This window comes from Lolium rigidum, chromosome 3 (assembly GCF_022539505.1).
Source record: "Lolium rigidum isolate FL_2022 chromosome 3, APGP_CSIRO_Lrig_0.1, whole genome shotgun sequence".
Taxonomy (NCBI): domain Eukaryota; kingdom Viridiplantae; phylum Streptophyta; class Magnoliopsida; order Poales; family Poaceae; genus Lolium; species Lolium rigidum.
Genome location: NC_061510.1, coordinates 66,486,842 through 66,509,228, shown reverse-complemented (window position 1 = coordinate 66,509,228; position 22,387 = coordinate 66,486,842). Strand labels below are relative to the sequence as shown.

Genomic DNA, 22,387 nt, shown 5'->3' with positions numbered 1-22,387 from the left:
GGGGAGTGAAGCGCTATTGGTAAGTGGAATTGGTAAGGGAAACTTTTACTGTACGTGCTATTTTTATTTCTGCCTGCTGCTATAATTCATTATGGAGAGGTCTTCTCTTGAATTCCTCTTTGGAAAATCTACTACTACTGCAAAGGTAGTGGATGAGGCGCCAGGTGAGAAAGAGGTTCCATACAAAATACCTATGAAAATTATTGAACGTGTTGTGGACAACCGCTATGAAGGGGATGGAACTGTCCATCCTGGAGATCATTTACTGTTTCTACATGAATTATGCGGGTTATTCAAATGTGCAGGTATCGCTATGGATGAAGTTAGGAATAAACTATTCTCTATATCGCTGTCTGGTAAAGCAGCGCACTGGTATAAATTGCTGAAGAATAGGGATTCTCTTGATTGGGAGGACATTGTGCCTTTATTTTATTCTAAATTCTATCCTCCAAGTGAAATTCACAAAGATCGGGACCGCATATATAATTTCTGGCCTCATGATGTAGAGAGTATTGCCCAAGCATGGGGGAGATTGAAGTCTTTAATGCTCAAATGCCCCATTCATGAGCTTCCTGGTAATATTATTATTGATAATTTCTATGCAAGACTGTCTTTTCAAGATAAGACTTTGCTGGATACTTCTTGTTCTGGATCATTTACACGCAACAAAGAAGAGTTTAAAAGGGAACTTCTTGATCGGATCTAGGAGAATACTGAAGGATGGGAGAACGACAAAGATAGAGAGTCAGGTAGAAACTATGATTATAAATGCATTGAAGTTTTTATGGATACTGATAAATTTCGTAACATGAGTGCTACTTATGGTCTTGATTCTCAAGTCGTTGCAAATTTTTATAAAGCTTTTGCTTCTCACTTTGAATTGCCTAGGAAGAATTTTCATAAGTATCATGAACCTTATAAAGATAAAACTGATCCATCTATAAATAAATGTGCTATAATTGAAACTGTTGATCATATTCTTCCTGAAGCTTATATTGAAAAAACTCCTTTCCCTGCTAAAATGAAGGAGTATTCTGTTATAACTAGTGCGGTTAATAAAAGTGCAAAGAAACCTATAGAACTTGAAGAACAAATAAAAGTTGAACCTGCTATTGCAATAGTTAAAGATCTTGTGACTGAAAATGTGGAAGATGGACATATTATTTTCACGTGAAGATGCTTCTAACATTGTTTCGCATCCTAATAAGTCTAGGAAAGCCAGTGTTCCTATGCTCTCGTTTAGAATTGGTGATCATTGTTATTATGGTTTATGTGACATTGGTGCAAGTATTAGTGTCATTCCTTATGAGCTTTATACGGAGATCATGCATGAAATTGGTTCTTGTGAACTTGAAGATATTGATGTGGTTATTCGGCTAGCTAATAGAGAAACTATCACTCCTATTGGTATTGTTCGAGATGTGGAAGTTCTATGTGGTAAGATTAAATATCCTACTGACTTTTTAGTACTTGGTTCTGCTGCTAGTAAGTCTTGTCCTATTATTTTTGGTAGACCTTTCCTAAATACTTGTGGAGCTGTTATAGACTGCAAGAAGGAAAAGATTGTGACTAAATTTGCAGGTGAATCTTATGAGCTTAATTTCTCTAAATTTGCCAAAACTCCTTATAAAGCTGATTTGCCTAATAATGATTTTAGAGTTGAACAGTGTGCGTCTATTGCTCTTGCTCCTAATAATCCTTTGCAGGCAACATTTGGAGGATAGTGAGAGTGAAGTTTTTAGGGAAGAAAGGAATGAGCTTGATGAAATTTTCCTTCGTCAACCTATTCTTAAACATGACTTGCCTAGGTTGAAGATTTAGGTACAACACCACCACCAAAGGAAGATCCTGTTTTTGATTTAAAACCGTTGCTCGATAATCTTATGTATGCTCATATTGATGATAAGAAAATATATCCTGTTATTATTAGTTCTAAGCTTTCAGATTTTGAGGAAGAAAGGTTATTGGAAATATTGAAGAAACACCGAGGAGCTATTGGCTACACTCTTGATGACTTGAAGGGGATTTCTCCCTCTATTTGCCAATATGCTATCAACATGGAAGATGATGCAAAGCCTGTTGTTGAACATCAGTGTCGTCTAATTTCTAAGATGAAGGATGTGGTAAGGAATGAGGTATTAAAACTTCTTGAAGCTGGTATTATATATCCTATTGCTGATAGTAGATGGGTTAGTCCTGTGCATTGTGTTCCTAAGAAAGGAGGAATGATCGTTGTGCCTAATGATAATGATGAGCTCATCCCTCAAAGAGTAGTTGTAGGGTATAGAATGTGCATTGATCATCGAAAAGTTAATAAGGTTACTAAGAAAGATCATTACCCTTTACCCTTTATTGATCAAATGTTAGAAAGGTTGTCTACAAATACTCATTTTTGCTTTCTTGATGGTTATTCTGGGTTTTCACAAATTGCTGTTAAAACTAAAGATCAAGAGAAAACTACTTTCACTTGTCCCTATGGTACTTATTCTTATAGGCGTATGCCTTTTGGTTTATGTAATGCTCCTGCTACCTTTCAAAGATGCATGTCTGCTATTTTTCATGGCTTTTGTGAGAATATTGTGGAGGTATTCATGGATGTTTTTTCTGTCTATGGGAATTCTTTTGATAATTGCTTGCGAAACCTTGATAAAGTTTTGCAGAGATGTGAAGAAACTAACCTTGTTCTTAATTGGGAGAAATGCCACTTTATGGTTAATGAAGGAATTGTATTGAGACATAAAATTTCCGAGAGAGGTATTGAAGTTGATAGAGCTAAAGTTGAAGCAATTGAGAAGATGCCCTATCCTAGGGTTGTTAAAGGTATTCGTAATGTTCTTGGTCATGTTGGGTTTTATAGGAGATTTATTAAAGATTTCTCCAAGATTTCAAAGCCTCTTACTAATCTTCTTCAAAAAGATGTACCTTTTGTTTTTGATGATGATTGTAAGGAAGCTTTTGAAACTCTAAAGAAAGCCTTAACAACTGCTTCTGTAGTTGAACCTCCTGATTGGAACTTGCCTTTTGAAATTATGTGTGATGCTAGTGATTTTACTTGTAGGCGCTGTTCTTGGACAACGAGTAGATAAAAAATTGAATGTTATTCATTATGCTAGCAAAATTCTTGATGCTGCTCAAAGAAATTATGCTACAACCGAAAAAGAATTATTAGGCTGTAGTCTTTGCTTGTGACAAGTTCGGATCCTATATTGTTGATTCAAAAGTTACAATTCATACCGATCATGCCTGCAATTAGATACCTTATGGCAAAGAAAGATGCTAAGCCAAGGCTTATTAGATGGGTGCTTCTTCTGCAAGAATTTGATTTACATATTATAGATAGGAAAGGTGCTGACAATCCTGTTGCTGATAATTTGTCTAGATTGGAAAATATTGCTTATGATCCTGTTCCTGTTAATGATAGTTTTCCAAATGAACAATTGGCTGTAATAAAGATGAGCTCGTGAGATAGCCCTTGGTACGCTGATTATGCTAACTTTATTGTATCCAAGTACTTGCCTCCAACCTTTTCGGCTCAGCAAAGGAGGAAATTCTTTTATGACTTGAGGCATTATTTTTGGGATGACCCACACTTATATAAAGAAGGAGTGGATGGTATTCTGCAAAGATGTGTCCCCGAATATGAACAACAAGAGATATTGAGTAAGTGTCATGGTAGTGTTTATGGAGGACATCATGCCGGAGATAGAACCGCGCAAAAAGTTCTACAATCAGGTTTCTATTGGCCAACTCTCTTCGAAGATGCAAGAAAGTTTATTTTATCCTGTGATGGATGTCAAAGGGTTGGCAATATCTCCAGACGCAATGAAATGCCTATGAATTATACTCTTGTTATTGAACCATTCGATTGTTGGGGATTTTACTTCATGGGTCCTTTCCCTTCTTCAGAAGGTAACACTCATATACTTGTCGTTGTTGATTATGTTACTAAATGGGTGGAAGCCATACCTACAAAAAGTGCTGATGGTGAGACCTCTTTAATAATGTTTTTAGATATTATTTTTCCTAGATTTGGAGTTCCTAGATATCTTATGACTGATGGAGGTTCTCATTTTATTCATGGTGGTTTTAGAAAAACTCTTGCTAAATATGGTATTAATCATAGAATTGCTTCCGCTTATCATCCTCAAACTAGTGGGCAAGTAGAATTATCAAATAGAGAGATTAAATCTATCTTGCAAAAGACCGTTATAAATCTAGAAAGAACTCGGGCTATTAAATTGAAGGAAGCACTATGGGCTTATAGAACTGCTTATAAAAATCCCATGGGTATGTCACCGTATAAAATGGTTTATGGGAAAGCTTATCATTTACCTTTAGAACTAGAGCACAAAGCTTATTGGGCTGTGAGAGAACTAAATAAAGACCTTAAACTTGCCGGTAAGAAGAGATTGCTACAATTGAGTTCTCTAGATGAATGGAGAAGTGAAGCATATGAAAATGATAAACTCTTTAAGGAGAAAGTTAAGAAATGGCATGATAGAAGAATTATCAAAATAGAATTTAATGTTGGGGATAAAGTCCTATTGTATCGGTCTCGTCTCAGATTTTTTGCAGGGAAATTACTCTCAAAATGGGAAGGACCATATGTCATTGATGAGGTGTATCGTTCAGGGGCAATTAAAATTAGTTCTCTCGCAAGGTAATGCCACACAAGTGGTGAATGGACAAAGACTCAAGCATTATATCTCCGGTGATTCTTATAATGAAGATGTTGATGTTATTCGAGTGGTAACTCCGAAGCTTTCATCAAAGGTCAAATTAACAGTCTCGCAGAGTTCAACTTTGAATAGGTAACAAGATCGGTAAGAAAAAGTCCGCGTTTAACTTTCCGAACAATGTTTTTGCTACTTTTGGAAAATATGAAAAATTACGAGATCGAAACGGAGTGGAGGAGACGCACGAGGGTGTGCCCCCATAGGCCGGCGCGAGCCCCCGCTCGGCCGCGCCGCCCTATGAGGAGGGCCCTCGTTGTCCCTCTCCGACTGCGGTTCGACCCGGTACTTTCCTTTTGTCGTGAAAATTTCGTTATAGACCCCCGGACCCCTGGAGGTCCGTATATCGTTTTCTCGACGTGTTTTGTTTCGAGCTGTTTCTGCCAGGATCTGTTTTTGATCTAGAGACACCATGTCTTCGTCGGGAGCTCCGAAGGACAGCTTCTTTAAGGACGTCGTCAACCCGTACATAAGCGAGTTGAAGATGCACCCCAAGGAATTGCTGCTCGTAGATGGGGAGTTGCAGATTGAAGATGTTCGGGGTCCTAAAGAAGAAGGAAGCTTGGAAGACAGGATGGAGAAGCTAGAACAAGAGGTCTTTAACTACAAGAAGATGGCTGAGCGTGAAGTGGACATCTTCCACAAGATCGTGTCTGAACTTATTGATGAACACGAGAAGGAGACTGCAAAGCTGTGGAACGATATCCTCTCACTTCACGACACCACCAACAAACTCCAAGCTCAACTCTATGATGTTCAAAATCAAAACCGTGAGTATGAAAATCGGTTTAAACACATAAGCTATGCTGCTAGTTTCAGGATTCCTGAGACCAAGATGTCGTTTGTTGATGGAGAGCCTCTCCCTTGGAAGTTTGATGATGGGAAGAATTCATCACCACCGCCGGAGGAGTAATTCATCATCGGTATTGGCACCCCCTTGGTTTATTCCAAGCTTGGGGGAGTGCCGCGGTATCACATCATCACTATCTTTTACCTTTTTATTATCAAGTAGTGTCATATCATGAGTAGGGAAGTTATCATATAAGATGTGTTGCGGTATGGAAGTATCTCTCTTTAGTTGGTTATCTATGTATCCTTTGGTGTGAGTTATCGTTATGGAATATTAATGAGAAGTCTTATCATTTACATATTGCACATCTTATTTTAGTTTGCAATCTCTATTATATGATTGATCTTGTTGTTAGTATTGGTATCACTTTGGGAGCATTGAGTAAATCTATTTGGTTTTGGCAAACTTAGCATTGGTCAATAGCAACAACACTTTGAGTTTAAGTAGAGAAGAGGAAATACATGTAGATATGTTATTATCTTTCTTGTTAGTTCCTAGTTTAGTATTCTGAAGTTAAAATTGTTTGTGCTTACAAGGAAGATGCATGATTGTTTCTATCACATGTATATTTGTTTGTTTCCCTCAACTCTTATGCTTGCTAATCAACCTTGCTAGCCAAAAACCTGTACTGAGAGGGATTGCTTCTCGTGCATCCAAACCCTTAAACCAAACCTATGCCATCAGTGTCCACCATAACTACCTACTATGTGGTATTTCCCTGCCATTCCAAGTAAATACTTCATGTGCTAACTTTAAACAATTCAAAAGATATTACCTCTTATTTGTGTCAATGTTTTATCTTTCAATCTTGTTGGGCAGCTTTCACTAATGGACTAGTGGCTTCATCCACTTATCCTATAATTTTGCAAAAAGAGCTGGCAACGGGGTTCCTAGCCCCAATTAATTAACTTTCATTAATAATTATCTTCACATGTTTTGCCCTGATTCATCAGTAAGCAACTTAATTTTGCAATAGACACTCCTTCATGGTATGTGACATGTTGGAAAGCACCCGAGGATTCGGTTAGCCATGGCTTGAGAAAGCAAAGGTTGGGAGGAGTGTCATCCTTAAATAAACTAAAGTACATGTGTAAACAAAAGAGAAGAGGGATGATCTACCTTGCTGGTAGAGATAACGTCCTTCATGAGAGCCGCTCTTTGGAAGTCTGTTTGGCAAGGGGGTTAGAATACCCACTACCATTCGTTGACAACAACAAACACCTCTCAAAACCTTACTTTTATGCTCTCTATATGATTTCAAAACTTAAAAAGCTCTAGCACATGATTTAATCCCTGCTTCCTTCTGCGAAGGGCCTATCTTTTACTTTCATGTTGAGTCAGTAAACCTATTTTCTCTCCATCTTAAGCAAGCAATTGAGTTGTTGTGATCCAACCATCTATATTGTGATCTACTTAATCATACCTTTTATTCCTCCTTGTTTAGTACAAGTTTTATCTGAATGAATATAGCTTTGAAGGTTATCAATGATTATGAGGAGATTATTATGATTGAGTATGCAAGTTTTGTTATAAGCTTTAGTATGAGAGCGCTGCTCAATAGATAAGTACCTTCTACTTGTTTCAAGTGGAATTATATGAGGAAGTTGTTCACTAGAATGTCTTGTGTGAATTAATATGATGGTTCTTGTCCGTATTTTATTTATCGACTCTTCACTCCATAAACATGTGGTCTTGTTTATCGAGTTCAGTTTCGCTTGGGGACAAGTGAAGTCTAAGCTTGGGGGGAGTTGATACGTCCATTTTGCATCACTATTTTATATCATAATTTACTGTTATTCATTGATATCTTTTCATATTTAGAGATGATACTTATGTTATTTCATCTATTTTGCATGTTTCATGATTATTGGAGAATCGCGCACCGAGTCGAATTCGCTGGAAAAGCACCGTCAGAATGCAATATTTCGGAAGATCAGCAATTGACGGGAATTATAATGAAAATCCTATTTTTCCAGAAGACGAAGATAGCCAAAAGGAGGAGCCGAGGAGGGCCGCCATGGGCCCCCCCCATAGGCCGGCGCGGGCCCAGCCCTGGCCGCGCCGCCTTGTGGGGAGGAGGCCCACAGCCCCCTATGGCCTCCTCTCCTTCGCGTACTTCTTCGTCCCGAAAACCTAAGCTCCAAAGGATAATCGCGAAGAGTCACAGCCGCCTCTGCGGGGCGGAAAACACCAGAGAGACAAGAGCTCTCCGGCAGGCTGAAATCTGTCGGGGAAATTCCCTCCCGGAGGGGGAAATCGACGCCATCGTCACCGTCATCGAGATGGACATCATTGGGGTCGTCATCACCATCATCTCCATCATCATCATCGCCATCTCCACCGCTGTAACAATTAGGGTTGGATCTTGATTGTTTGATAGGGGAAACTCTCCCGGTATTGATTTCTACTTGTTATTGATGCTATTGAGTGAAACCATTGAACCAAGGTTTATGTTCAGATTGTTATTCATCATCATATCACCTCTGATCATGTTCCATATGATGTCTCGTGAGTAGTTCGTTTAGTTCTTGAGGACATGGGTGAAGTCTAAATGTTAGTAGTGAATTATGTTGGATAATATTCAATGTTATGATATTTAAGTTGTGGTGTTATTCTTCTAGTGGTGTCATGTGAACGTCGACTACATGATACTTCACCATTTATGGGCCTAGGGGAATACATCTTGTATTCGTTTGCTAATTGCGGGGTTGCCGGAGTGACGAAACCCGAACCCCCGTTGGTATATCGATGCAGGAGGGATAGCAGGATCTCGTAGTTTAAGGTCGTGGTTAGATTTATCTTAATTACTTTCTTGTAGTTGCGGATGCTTGCAAGGGGTATAATCACAAGTATGTATTAGTCCTAGGAAGGGCGATGCATTAGCATAGGTTCACCCACACAACACTTATCAAAACAATGAAGATTAATCAGCTATATGAAGCGAAAGCGCTAGACTAAATTCCCGTGTGTCCTCAAGAACGATTGGTCATTATAAGTAAACAAACCGGCTTGTCCTTTGTGCTAAAAAGGATTGGGCCACTCGCTGCAATTATTTCTCTCGCACTTTACTTACTTGTACTTTATTCATCTGCTATATCAAAACCCCTGAATACTTGTTTGTGAGCATTTACAGTGAATCCTTCATCGAAACTGCTTGTCAACACCTTCTGCTCCTCGTTGGGTTCGACACTCTTATTTATCGAAAGTACTACGATACACCCCCTATACTTGTGGGTCATCACCGTGCCATTTTCCATGAATTCCGCTAATCTAGGATAGGTAGTGACGAGGGAGCTCCTCTAAAATGTCCATCATGAGGGGCTTAGGGTTGACGGAATCCTACAGGCTAGCACGAGACATCGGATACCAAATAAACGGGGAGATAGATTTACCTAGGTTCGGGACCCTCGATGAGGTAAAACCCTTACTTCCTGCTTGTCTGATCTTGATTTATCGAATATGTCGGGTTACAATGGGGTAGACGATAGGCTGCTATGATCGACTCGCCGAGAGGCAAGGATTCTAGGGTTTGTGCTCTAAGTTACGATGGTTCTACGTACTGTTGTTCTTGTTGTTCGGCAATCTTTATATAGCAGGCCAGGTCCCGAGAGTCATGTCCGAACTCGACTAGGTTACAATGAGATTTAATCTAGTCTTTTCTGTATTGACGCCTTCTTGCCTTGTCCATCAAGAATCCGCCTCCTGGTAGGTCTCCTTTTTGGAACCGACGTATGGGCCCACCTTGGTCTTTGGGCAATCTTCGTGGGCCCCTAATTGGCCCAAGGGAGGTAGACTAGTGTCAGGTGCCTGAAGGGTAATGCCCACATCAGTAGCCCCCGAGTGACTGGTCGAGTAAAGCTTTGGGAAGGGACTATAATCGACTTCATCTGAATATCCTTGCTTGTCGAAGAAAATTGAATCTTCTTTTTTGCCATGGAGTCGGAATTCCTTGATATCGGGTGCGCGTCCAGCGCTGCCGATGTGAGTAGCCCCCTCGAGTCTAGGGACGGATGTTTGCAACCATGCGTAGACTCAAGTTGTACTACTCGAAGATTTTGCTGTCGATGCTTTCTGAACTTTCTTTGTCATCCGACAACTTTTAGTATATCGGGTCTTCAAAGACTTCGGGTGAAGTCATACAGTTTGGTTGTACCTAAGGGATGGAAGTAACGAGCCCAACCTTATTCGATAAATCAATGTTGATTAACTGCCGATGGCAAAACTACGTTAACCTACACAGAATCAAGTCCCGGGTCTTGATCCTGGATTTGCCAGAACCTTTGGGTCCGTTCTGCTTTGAATTCATTTGTTTTATCGGGTGCGCGTCCAGCGCTCCCGATGGGAGTAGCCCCGAGTCTAGGGACGGATGTTTGTAACCGTGCGTAGACTCAAGTCGAGTAGCCGAAAATGAAAGATTCTTTCGGGTGCTTCATCAATGAGGAGACGATAACCTTGATGTCATCATCAATGACGTGACATATGCGGCAGCTTGATTGACAGGACATGACCTAATGGGCGCACCCTATATCTGTACGATCGGTTAGGAAATGACTGATCATGGCGCATTGACCGAGGCGTTTCCTTGATTCTCGTGCATAGTGGGGATAGTGGGCCGTTGGTTTCTCTCCCTTCTTGACACATGTGTAACTAGACTCTCGTCCACTCCCCTTGATGCGGATTCAATGACAACGATCCGTAGTAATTTTCCGTTATAAAAAAGGAGGCGCGATCGAGCCTGGGAGCCGAAAGGAAACCTCCGGAGTCGACGATGAAGTGGACGCTGCCGAACATCATGTCCATGCCGCCGCGCAGCCCCAAAGGGGCCAAGCGCGACGCGTCGGTGTGCGGAGTGAACTCGAGGGATCCACCATAAATCGAATTCCTCGAATTCGGTGATGATGGAGCCGATGGTATCGGTGATGCCGGCGAAGACGTAGCCGACATGATTGGAGCAGCCGATGAAGTGCCTTGTCCTAGCAGTGTTCCCACAGACGGCGACAATTGACGAGGGAGCTCCTCGGCAATGCCCACCATGAGGGGCTTAGTGTTGATGGAATCCTGCAGGCTAGCAGGAGACATCGGATACCGAACAGATGGGGAGAGAGATTTACCCAGGTTCGGGGCCCTCGATGAGGTAAAATTCTGACTTCCTGCTTGTATGATCTTGATTTATCAAATATGTCGGGTTACAATGGGGTAGCCGATAGGCTGCTATGGTCAACTCGCCGAGGATTCTTGGTTTGTGCTCTAAGTTGCGATGGTTCTATGTACTGTTGTTCTTGTTGTTCGGCAGGCCCTCTCCTGGTCTTTATATAGCAAGCCAGGTCCCGAGAGTCCTGTCCGAACTCGACTAGGTTACAATGAGATCTAATCTAGTCTTTCTTGTATCGACGTCTTCTTGCCTTGTCCATCAAGAATCCGCCTCCTGGTAGTTCTCCTTTATTGAAACTGGCGTATGGGTCCACCTTGGTCTTTGGGAAATCTTCGTGGGCTCCTAATTGAGCCAAGGAAGGTAGATTAATATTGGGTATCCGAAGGGTAATGTCCACATTAGGTAGTGTACAAATATGGAAGTAGGATGAAAAATTGCACAACCAAGAGCTTGTTAGGTGCATATGATGTGTAACATGTTGCAATGATCTGTGTTGTGTGGTGTGTGTAGGACTCGTTTTGCGAGGACTTTAGCCATGCCATCAGATTCCGCAATGTTAGTGGAGCTCAATGGTGCTACGAAAGCAATCGAGATGGGTACCACAAGTTCTGACAGTGGAGGTCTTTCTTCTTCTCTAGTACGTGTGAGCATCTCGGCTGCAACGGCAATTGACAATGGCCAATAGTGCGAGTGCGTGCAGGGTTCTTCCAACAAAAAATTTAGAGCAGTTGCCTCCGCACGGTGCTTTCATATCTTTCTGGTTTGGGTGATGGTTTCACCGGATAGGTCTCCTGGAGCGTCACGCCAGTACACTGGCCATTCTGAGCCCACTCCTTTAATTTGTAAGATTCCATGGACCTCTTACCCAAAACATCGATTTGTTTTGCACTCTACTCCTGTGCATTTTGAAAGTCTTTCTGTTTGTTTCAGGTGGCATCTTCGAAAGTTGGACGTGTAACGGCCGTGACCCTTCGACTTCGAGGGCCAACCTTTTCCCGACGGAGGCAGACCACGACACACCGGATCGCCGTCGGTGACGTCTTCCCATGCCATTCTCCCGGGGACATGTCCTCGTTGCCGCGCTACTCAATCTTTTGAGATTTCAGAATGTTTGTCTGCGATTCTCTTCCCGCGCGCGCCATATATATATCTTTCTGCGACTTAGCTTCTGAAAGAATCCTCCAAGACACAACGCGCGCACACACCCACCAAACGTCCAATCCCAAGCTACGCTTGGCTGCCGCCATGGATCCGCCCACCACCGCGGGCAAGCGCAAGCGCCCGGCCGCTGCCGCTGCCACCGTCGACGAGGTGTCCGACGCCGATGTCGAGGAGTTCTGCGCCATCCTCCGCCGCCACCACCGCATGCGCGACGCCTACCGCCGCCCCGTCTCCGGCGCCCGAGCGGGGGCCCAGGCTCCCACGCACGTGCCGGCGCCGTGGCGCCCCAGCTTCTCCATGGCGGACTTCGCGCAGCCCGCTCCGACGCCGGCGGCGGTTCCGGCGCTGCGGCAGCAGCAACTGCCCGTAGCCGGCAACGCCACGCCGCCACGGCGTCCCGCCAGCATCGCCCTCGACCTCAACGCCGAGCCGGAGCCCCAGGAGCCGCCCACCCCGCGTCCAGAGCGCGACCAGGCGTAGGGACGAAGACGACGCGCGCGCTCTGCCTAAGTATGTACTTATACATGCACATTTACATGACGGCGCGGCCGGGTTCTCACTGATGATCTGCTAATCACCGGCCGATGCTCTGCTTAATTAATAGTCACTGGCTTGTAGTAATTCGCTATGCTTAAGCAATACTGGCGTCTCGTTATCTTCCAGGTGAGTCTTGGAAGAAGAGTCCATCGATTCATACTAATCACTGCATTGGACACCAAAATTGTTGATAAGGTGTTACTGTTTCACAATCGATTGTTAGTTACAGCCCTGCTACACGGACGCGGTATTTTGGCTCGTAGGTGTATGTATACTTATTAGAAAAAAAATATTTTAAATCCGTTTTAAAATGTAAAATAATTACGGAAAAATCGTAGTGTACATCCGGACATCCTATGATAGGTCACAAAAATATTGCAGGAAAATATTATTTTGGTGGCCCATGTAAAAAAGACCAAAAAATTGTCAGTGAAAAATTATTTTGGAGCACTGAAAATTATCTTTTTTGCATAGGCCAGCCATATAATATCTGGAAGTAAACCTTGAATTTTTTCCAAAATTTTGAGACATTTCGAAATATGTTTTTCCAGCAGTGGTGCATCCACACTAGTCAAAATGGATTTCCGAATGGAGTAGATAAATATTTTCTCTGATCACTACACGTTACAATCTATATAGTTAGTCAAACTTTTAAAGTTTGACTCTGACAAAACAAAAATAGCCATTCTAATTTGGGAAGGAGGAAGTATCTTGACAGGAAGTAATTAAATCCAATTAACGATTCTTTGTCGTTCACTGTGCGAATTCACTGTACAAAAACTGAGTTTTCTTTACGAAATGAGGAGCTCACGCTCCCGATTTCATTCACATGAAACCAAAGTACCAAGGTTTTTACAATCCAAAGCATCAGGAAGAAGCACCAATCTACTCTACCCAGACAACTAACCGAACCAAAAGAGATTTTAAAAATACAATACAAAGCCTAGTCGGGCATATTATAGTAAATGTTTACCTGCTCCCTCCCGCCAGGAGAAACAATTAACTTCTTCAGGCGAAGAACTCCCCAACATCAGGCAAGTTCAGCCAACACCAATCCTCCTTGTCATTGGACCACAGCTTGATTGCCTGTTGAAGAATTCAGAAGCCACTTTTGGCAGACCCTTGCGTTGGCTCGGCTGGGCGTTTGTTTTCTGCAAATCAGCCTAGAAGCTAATCCAACGTGAAGCCTGATACATCACACTAGTAGGATTACAATGGTAAACATGACATAAAACTACATTTCTAATCTTCCAAGGTGGCTAGATTAGCGCAGCTACACCCATAGCTATCAAAATCCTAGGTTTAACAGAAAAAAAAAATCCAGACACTTATCTCATGAAAGTGCTTTGGCACATCAACAATGCCAGTGGCACATTTTAACAACCCCCATAAATATGTAGCAAGCTTACAATCAAAGATGATATTATCTGTAGTCTAAATTTCATCGCAGAAACAACATTTACTATCTTTCCCTTCCCTGCTCCTTTTGATTAGCACATCTTACTGAAAATACCATCATTTGCTGATAACCACAAAATCTATGACTTGGTTCGCCATGTTGTGCAGTCGCAAATAAGACGGCGATTCATGAAATATACTGGTATTTCAGGGGTCGCACCAAACTATAGATTTACTTCAAAAGAGAGACAATTCATGTGCACATCAATACAAGTCAGTTTATGTTTTCGATAATTCAGACTAGAACACATGCATAGTTCTCCAAGTCTGAAGTACAAGCAGGAATTACAAACAAAAATGCCACTGTAACAAGCAGGAATGGCAAACTATGTCGCCAGTTTTATTTAGTCGACCATTCAGACAAGGAAGGGCACGTTCAATGCTCTTCCAAATCCAAAGTACAAGCACACATTACATACTGTTTATTCGGTCGATAGTTCAGACTAGAAAAGGGACATGCCTGGTTCTTTCCATGTCTGAAGTATAAGCAGACATTACATATCATACTAGCAAGCGAAATACATGTTCCCTTCCACAGCAGCAGCCACCTCATTGTCTCAAGGTGCATTGCGGGCCAACTTTGACATCATATTTGCAGATTTCTGCAGATTTGAGGGAGAAAAAAAAACTACTTAGAACGGTGAAATTCAGACAAGCCAGCAGCATGGTACCCTATGGTATATAAACTACTCCCACAGTCCCGAATTAGATGTCACAGATTTGTCTAGATTCACATATGTCTATACACTAAAACGCGTCTAGATACGCATATTAGAAATAGATCTGTAGCTCTGTCTCTTCATTCAGTAGCTATCCCATCTAACTAAGATTCACTGGTAGTCATACAAAGCGAAGAATGAAGTAACTTGTATCAAAACTAGCAGAACTTCAGGAATTAAATAAACTGTTCTGAGACAGACCCCAGGTACCCAGGGAGGCTGCCCAGAGCATGGGGATTTTATCTTTGGTAAATTTTAGCAATTTCTGGCTTGGCTCGGAGTGTGTATTTTTTTTCCTATAGCTTTTCTCTCCTAACTCCTATAGACTGCAATGGAACTGAAATCTATTGAATCCTGGCTCTGGAATGGTACTTCATTCAATATATGCAAACTAGCACCTTGAGGTTATCATGAATAGAGAATACGATGGAACATGTGAAGAAATTACAAACCTGTTCAGTGTGAGGCAGATACTTCCCATCAAATGTGATCACTGCACGATCTTTTCCATCAGCCCCTTTAACTTTGTCGACTGTACAGTAGAAGTCTATGGCCGACATGCTGCAAATGAAAACGATAAGATAACATGCAAGGGTTACTGTTTGGAATTTCATGAATTATAAAACCAAATTTCATGGAAATGAACACCATCTTTGGATTCAGAATTGGCACATTTGAGACAGTTAGAAAAGTTTAATGAGAATCTTCAAAACAAAAATCGAGCCAGAATCCAAATAATCTGAAATTGTGACGAATGTTGTCTCAGTTGTAGGAGAAGTTATTAGTGTACAGAAAAAATAAATTAAATATATGCGAATCCATCGATCAATCCATCTAGGTTGTAGGCGAAGTTATTAGTGTACAGAAATAGAGAGGACGGCTACATCTAGGTTAACTTCCCATAGGTCAACCCATCTATTTTTGTTTTGCGCTTGTGAACTCTTTGACAGTTGGAGGAGAGAAAGGAGCATCAAATAAATAAATGCGAATGTCTTACATTCCATCACCAAAGTCCTCATTGATGATTGCCTTGATGCTCTCTCCAAAATGCATGATAGCTTCATTCAGTCTGTATTCAACGAAATACACCACCGTTAAATAATGAAAGATTAGAGACAACACAAACCATCATACTAGCGGTGAGGAGAAGCTAAAGCTGGTTGATGTTTGTTAAACATAGGAACATCATTTTTTTGCGATTTCCCCACCTAAGCATAACATAGAAACGTTCCCTCCATTTTGACAGAAACAAGGCAACAGAAGAGGTTATTATCTTGATTTACTATATCATGTTGCATTGGGAAACTGTGATGATAAGGAAGCAACCAGGGACCTGTATATGGCGGGCTCGTGGACCATCTCCGGGTTATACGACCGGAAGGGCGGCTGCATCATGAGCTCCACGAGGTCGTCGGTTAGCGCCGGGATGGCCGCCCGCAGCTCGGCCGCCGTGTCGGGCTTGAGCTGCGCCGCGCGACGTACACGTTGGTGAGCCCCGTCTCGGTTCCGATCTCGGAGAAGCTCTTCCCGGACTTGGCCTTGGCTTCCATCAGCTGCTGCACCGCCGCCACCCTCGCACCGCTGCCTTCCATGGCCGCTGGCGCCGCCGGTATTGCTCGAGAGGTGCTCGACGGAATGGCGAGGTGGGGAAGCGTAGGAGTGCAGAGTGCGAGGTGGAGAGGTGGATAAGAACTGGCGCCGGTTGCGCCGCCTTATATAGCAGCGCCGGACATGCCATGGGGTGGTGCACCAGTGCGACGGCGGCTATGCGACGGCGAAAGTGTCGGCAGTGAGTGGCAGAAAGCCGGCGGCTATGCGACGGGGAAAGCACACGGAGCTCGCGAAGGCTTTGGGTTGCTTTTTAGGTGGGCCGGTTCATTTGGGTTTATCTGGGCCGGTGCTTGGTCCTAGCCCGCCATTTTCTAGCCTCTTGGTCTTGGAGTCTTGGCCCTCTAGCTCTGGTGTCCGCAGCTCCGCGGCGCGTTCTTCACCGCTCCGGCCTCCGGCTCCCCGATCCTCCTGCCCTCCGCCACCACCTCCCCCGCTCGCAGCCGGTCAGCCGCAGAGCTCGATCCCATTCCTCGCCGGACGATTTCATCCAGTTTCTGTTACTCCTCCCCCAGTCGCTTCCGGCGGCCTCGTACGCCATGCGCGTCACGTGTTCGCGCAATTGCCTGGCCGAGCTGCTCCGCCGCCACGGCCAGACGCGCTGCCCATCGCAGCTATCCCCCGCGCGATCCATGACGCGTGGCCGGAGCGTGATGGAGCGGAGCAAGAAGAAGCGCGTGAACGACCTCGAGGTGGTCATCGAGCGCTGCAAGGTGGTCTCCAAGGTGCTCACGGTGCTGGACGCGCTCAAGATGGAGGAGGAGCACGTCACCCCTCTCAAGCGCCTCGAGATCCTGCGCCCGCAGCTCGGCCTCGCCAAGCCGCACAAGGTGGCCCACTTCGTGCACCGCTCGCCGCAGCTCTTCGAGGTCTGCCGCGACAGCCGCGGCGTCATGTGGGCCGGCCTCTCGCCGCAGGCCGAGGCGCTCGTCGAGGAGGAGGCGCGCCTTCTGGAGGAGCACTCGCCCACGGCCGCCCAGTACGTGGCGAGGCTGCTCATGATGTCGGTGGGACGGCGCCTGCCCGTCGACAAGATCGCGCATTTCCGGCGTGACATGGGGCTTCCCCACAATTTCCGGACGCGGTGGGTGCACATGTTCCCTGAGCTTTTCAGGCTGGTCACGCTGGAGGATGGTGACTACTTGGAGCTTGTTTCCTGGAACCCAGACTGGGCAGTCACCGAGCACCAGAAGAATGTGGCAGCATTGGCCGGCGACACCAATGCCAATTCTAATGCTTGTGCGCCAGGAGAGCTCTCACTTCCGTTCCATATGAAGTTCCCACCAGATTTCAAAAGCTACTACAAATTTAGGGGGAAAGCTCATCACTATGTGAAAACTGGTAATACTGAACAGTTTCAGAAGACATCTTACCTATCCCCTTATGCGCAGGCGACAGGATTGACCCCTGGATCACAGGAGTTTGACAAGAGGGCGGTTGCTGTGATGCATGAGATACTGAGCTTCACACTGGAGAAGAGGCTGGTAACTGACCACCTCACGCATTTCCGTCGCGAGTTTGTTATGCCGCAGAAGCTGATGAGATTGCTACTGAAGCATTATGGTATCTTTTATGTGTCTGAGAGGGGTAAGCGGCTGAGCGTGTTCTTGACAGAGGCTTATGATGGGACAGAGTTGATAAAAAAGGCCCCGTTGGTAAGGTGGAAAGAGAAGGTCCTTCAACTTACTGGTTATAGAGGAAAGAACAAGAATATTGGGAAAGTTCATGAGTCTTCTGATTCAGATGACAATTTGTTTGGTGGCGATGATGATGACATATTGAATGTCGAAAGTGAAGATTCAGACGATGTATTGGATGATGGTACTCTTGCAGATGATGATGAGATGGATTTAGGCGATCTAAGTGATTATACAGAGGATGTGTCAGTGAAATCTAGTTAGTACCCTGGTGGTATACAAAACATTTTTGTTTTTCTGGTTCCTGAAATTGAGCTGACAAGTGCTTGTGACCGAAGGAAGAGCTGTGCTTGGTTTCTGTCTTGGCTAGTAGCTGGAGATTTTCCCCGAGCTCATATTTTACTACTACCAGGCTTAAACAGGATATATCGGGCTGGCATCTAAGCTGGATCTGCCTTTTCTTCTAGAAAATTAGTGTGGCTTGTTTACATCAACACACCCTGTACTCAAGTTATGAAAATTATCGAACAACCTACTCTGCAGTAACCCATAGCTTTTTCTGATTTCAGCAGTCCAGGAAGTAATGGATTCCAAATTCAAATATGTACATAACTACTCCCTCCGGTCAGATAAAATTGACGCAAAGTGTGAATCGAAAACAGCTTATACACCTACTATGTCTGTGTCGATTAAACACGACCAGAGGGAGTACTTCTCTGTGTCACTTGCAATTTAAAAAAAAAATTCACATCAATTTTGTTCTATAAAAACAAGAACAACTCATTTTGCAAGAATGGAATCTTTAACGACATAGTGATTTTCTTGCATGCCCAATATACTAATTAATAATCCTATACCGAATAGCACTTCAAAGTCTATGTATGAGAAAACCTCAAATTGATATAATACTCTTGTATTTATTTATCTTGAATTTTTCATGCTGTCATGATTATACTGGACATCCAAAAGGTTGCTGAAACCAGGCTGGCTGGAACAGCTTGACAGACAATGTTAAATTCTTCATCTTGATCCAGTTGTTCTAGCCAATGATCTTAGTTGCCAGATACGGGTCCCAGTTTTGGAGAACTCTTCAAAATTAAGTTCTGGTTCCAAAAAGAAACCTCATATGAGGTTGGGAATGGCAGGAGAGTTTTCTTTCGGCTTGATGTCTGATTGGGTGATTGCCCCTTCAAAACTTGTTTTGCATTAGTTTTCTCTTGTTGTGAGCAACAGGATCAAACTATTGCAGAAGTTTTTGATGGGCGGTCTTGGGGGTTTTCTTTTAACAGATCCTTTGGGCCTGGGGAAGTACAGGAATGAAAGGTTTTGAGTGCGCTGCTTGCAGATGTGATCCTGTCGGGGAATGAGGACCTTGTCAAATGGAGCCTCGAGAGAAAGAAGGTGTTCACTGCTAGGTCCTTGTACAGGTTTATGTTGAATCCTGGTACAAGAGATCTGAGAATGCTGGATATGTGGAAGACTAACTGTCCAAAATGAACAAAAAAATTATTATGGATGTATTTTAGGAGGCAGACTCAATTTGCTTCGCAGCTGGCCCTGTGTGGCTTGTCTCGGGATGTTTTGTGTGTTTGCTATGGGGTGGATGAGGATGTTGATCGTATCATTTTCCTTTGCCCCTGAGCAAAATTTATGTAGTGTGTGGCCAGGGAAGTTTTTGGCAAACAAAGGCTGCCTAGCAACATTGATGGTTTTGTGGGCATTTTTCTTACTTTTGGAGGAAATAGACATAAGCATATGTTCTGGTATTTTGCTGCAGCTAAGTTTGATCTAGGATACTTCGTCCTCTTTCGAACACCAATTTCGATGATCGTGGACTCATTTTAAAATGAACAACAAGGTCAAGACTCAAGATCCTCACATGGAGAAACACCCAAGATTAACTAAGAAAGAGTACGTCCATAAGAAGGAGGATGCAAAACATGCAAATGTGTGAGCAATCTACATATTCATTGGACCCTTCTGTAATTTCCCTTCTTCTGTCGGTCTAGGAGGCGGTCAAAAGAAAGAAAGAGAAAAGGGGTGGCTATAACACAGGAGCCGTATCAGGTGTATGCCACAAGATCCCTATAGACAAGGGGACAAGTGAGTCATCACTTTTGAGCGCATTCAACCCTATACCATCCGTCCCACTGCATTCCTCTCGTAGAGTATTGCACTGTCTCAAATGTATGATCTTAAGCACATCTTCACATGTTCACTATCATCAAATGATCCGCAAGCTTCAAGTATACATTTGCTCGGAGTTGCTTATCTTGAACTTGCTTTTCTCAACCTTGGTGACCATCTCCAGTTGATGTTATCCTCACATGGGCTACATAGGATCTTGCTTTTTTTTTTGATACAACTCCTTGAGGGGCCCCTAACCCACATATAAATATCAAATACATCGCCCATGGTTTAGTTTACGAAGTGTGATTACATCGCCCATGCGGTACATCATTTATGTTTTGTGTTGATCTTCTTGATCCCAATCCCCGGACTTCGTCTTGATAATCTTTCTTTTCTTCAGTATCCACAATTATATCTTGAAAGCCATAAGAAATTCTGCACTTCACTATATTGTTGCAAGAATTGATCACCAAAACTCAATTCTCTTCTGATCATTGTTTAATTAAACATGGACAATTCGGTCATCACTCAATCTTTTTCATTCTCTATCACAACATCTTGAGCATCCTTACCCTTCATTCATAATATATTTTTATCTCCTGAACTTTGTCAAAACTTGGTCAACCGTGGGTAAACTCTTCTCAATCATAATATATTTTTATCTCCTAAACTTAATGCTCCTGATGCATCACTTCACTCTAGTGGCATTTTTATCGAGTCCATCTAATATCCTTAGTGTATCAACTATGAAACGTTGAATCATATAAATATCAATGAAATCATTAGTCCAAGAGGGTCGTAATATACAAAACCACACATGTGGGCCAGATGCACTTTCACTAGAGCTCCCAAATAAATCACTCATCCTTGTCCTTCCTGCAAAAACAAAAAAAGAATCATGTGCATCCTTACCCTTGTCTTCATAATTGTCATTCTCTTTTCAATCAGCACAAAATCTTTCCAAAAGAGAAGCTAACTTTTTTAATCTCCAATCCATAAGAGGAAACAAGAATATTTACCTTGCGGGAGAGATCCACGTAATAAATGGTGTTCTTTTCCCGGAAATGCCAAACGGAACCTGGGTGCGCGCACCCAGTTATGAAAAATTCAAAAAAAAAACGCTATTTGAAAGTTTTAAAAAAATTAAAATAAATTTTTGCATGTACATATTATGTTGACACTTACTCGTGTAAGTTTTCACGGAAACAAACGATTGTATGTGACCTACACAAAAATGACAAAATGCAAATTCATATTTCTGTGAATAGTACAAATCCAAACATTATAGTATCATTTGGATATTTTGTCATTTTCGTGTAGGACACATAAAATAGTGTTTTTTCGTGAAAACTTATACTAGTAAGTATCAACATAATATGTACATGCAAAAAAATTATTTCAAATTTTTTTGAAACTTTTAAATAGCGTTTGTTTTCCATTTTTTGACATGCCTCTTGTTCTTGGCGGGTGCAAATGTCAAAGAGTTACTTGTGAGCCTTGGCCATAACACTTACTTTCCTACTTCTTATCCTTGGAGAAAGTCCGATAGAAGACGTTGGTACATCCACATTTTGACTTCTTGGTTACCTTGGGATTCTAAACCATCATATTGTAATAGTCATGCTTGGCCTCTTTGAAAAAATAAAGTTCAGTCACTCCACCATAAGGGTTTGAATGAAGGGATCAAAATGGGAGTGAATACCTTTGTTCGGTCATAGCGAGGCATGTCTCCTTCATGACATTAAGTGGACGATCATATTGCAAGTACCAAAGGAGACTAGTGTAATAGTTCCTCCCATTTAAATAATCCCTAGGCTTGGGTGTGATGAAAAATCTTCACCATGCTCACAAATAACGAAGACATTCTAGCTAGGTTTGCACACCTTTTACATACAAAGAAATTGCCATATATCCATTGAGGTTCTTGCCCTTCATAGCATCAATGAAGTGGATATTTTAGGAACCCGCAAGTTCCCACAGACGGCGCCAATTGACGAGAGATTAACTCGTCAATGCTTACATATTGTAGACTTAGGGTTTCGTAAGAAGTAGGGCAAGTAGATCTCGAAGGTTTCAGCCGAACAAAGGTGTTCAACTCAATATTACAGTGGCTAGGGTACAATGATTCGGTCCTTTCTCTCACCCTCGGCTTCCCCTTTATATAGGAGGTGAAGCCAAGGCTTTTCCGTGTCGTACAAGTTATAATTTATCGGGTTTCGTTGGGCCTTTCCCTATATTGATACAAGTTTGTGATGGGATTCGTAGCATAGAAAACAAAAAATTTCCTACCGCAACGAAACGGGACGATTCGTAGCCGACGAAGCGAGCGATAACGCGAACGATATGGGGGGATGGGGGCGATTAAAGTTTAAGTGGGGGGGCAATAAGTGGAGATGGAGGCG

The 22,387-nt window shown here is 42.9% G+C and overlaps 2 protein-coding genes and 1 pseudogene across 2 annotated transcripts; 2 read left to right on the top strand and 1 right to left on the bottom strand.

The window, feature by feature from the left end:
* Positions 1–11,980: 11,980 nt before the first annotated feature.
* On the top strand, positions 11,981–12,376 carry LOC124694945 (protein NEGATIVE REGULATOR OF RESISTANCE-like). Its single transcript, XM_047227866.1, has one exon. The coding sequence runs from the start codon at positions 11,981–11,983 to the stop codon at positions 12,374–12,376; it is 396 nt and encodes a 131-aa protein (XP_047083822.1).
* Positions 12,377–14,202: 1,826 nt separating this feature from the next.
* On the bottom strand, positions 14,203–16,270 carry LOC124696547 (annotated as a pseudogene).
* Positions 16,271–16,757: 487 nt separating this feature from the next.
* On the top strand, positions 16,758–18,320 carry LOC124696545 (protein WHAT'S THIS FACTOR 1, chloroplastic). The gene has a single exon (XM_047229260.1). The coding sequence runs from the start codon at positions 16,758–16,760 to the stop codon at positions 18,117–18,119; it is 1,362 nt and encodes a 453-aa protein (XP_047085216.1). The 3' UTR covers positions 18,120–18,320.
* The last annotated feature ends 4,067 nt before the right edge of the window (positions 18,321–22,387 follow it).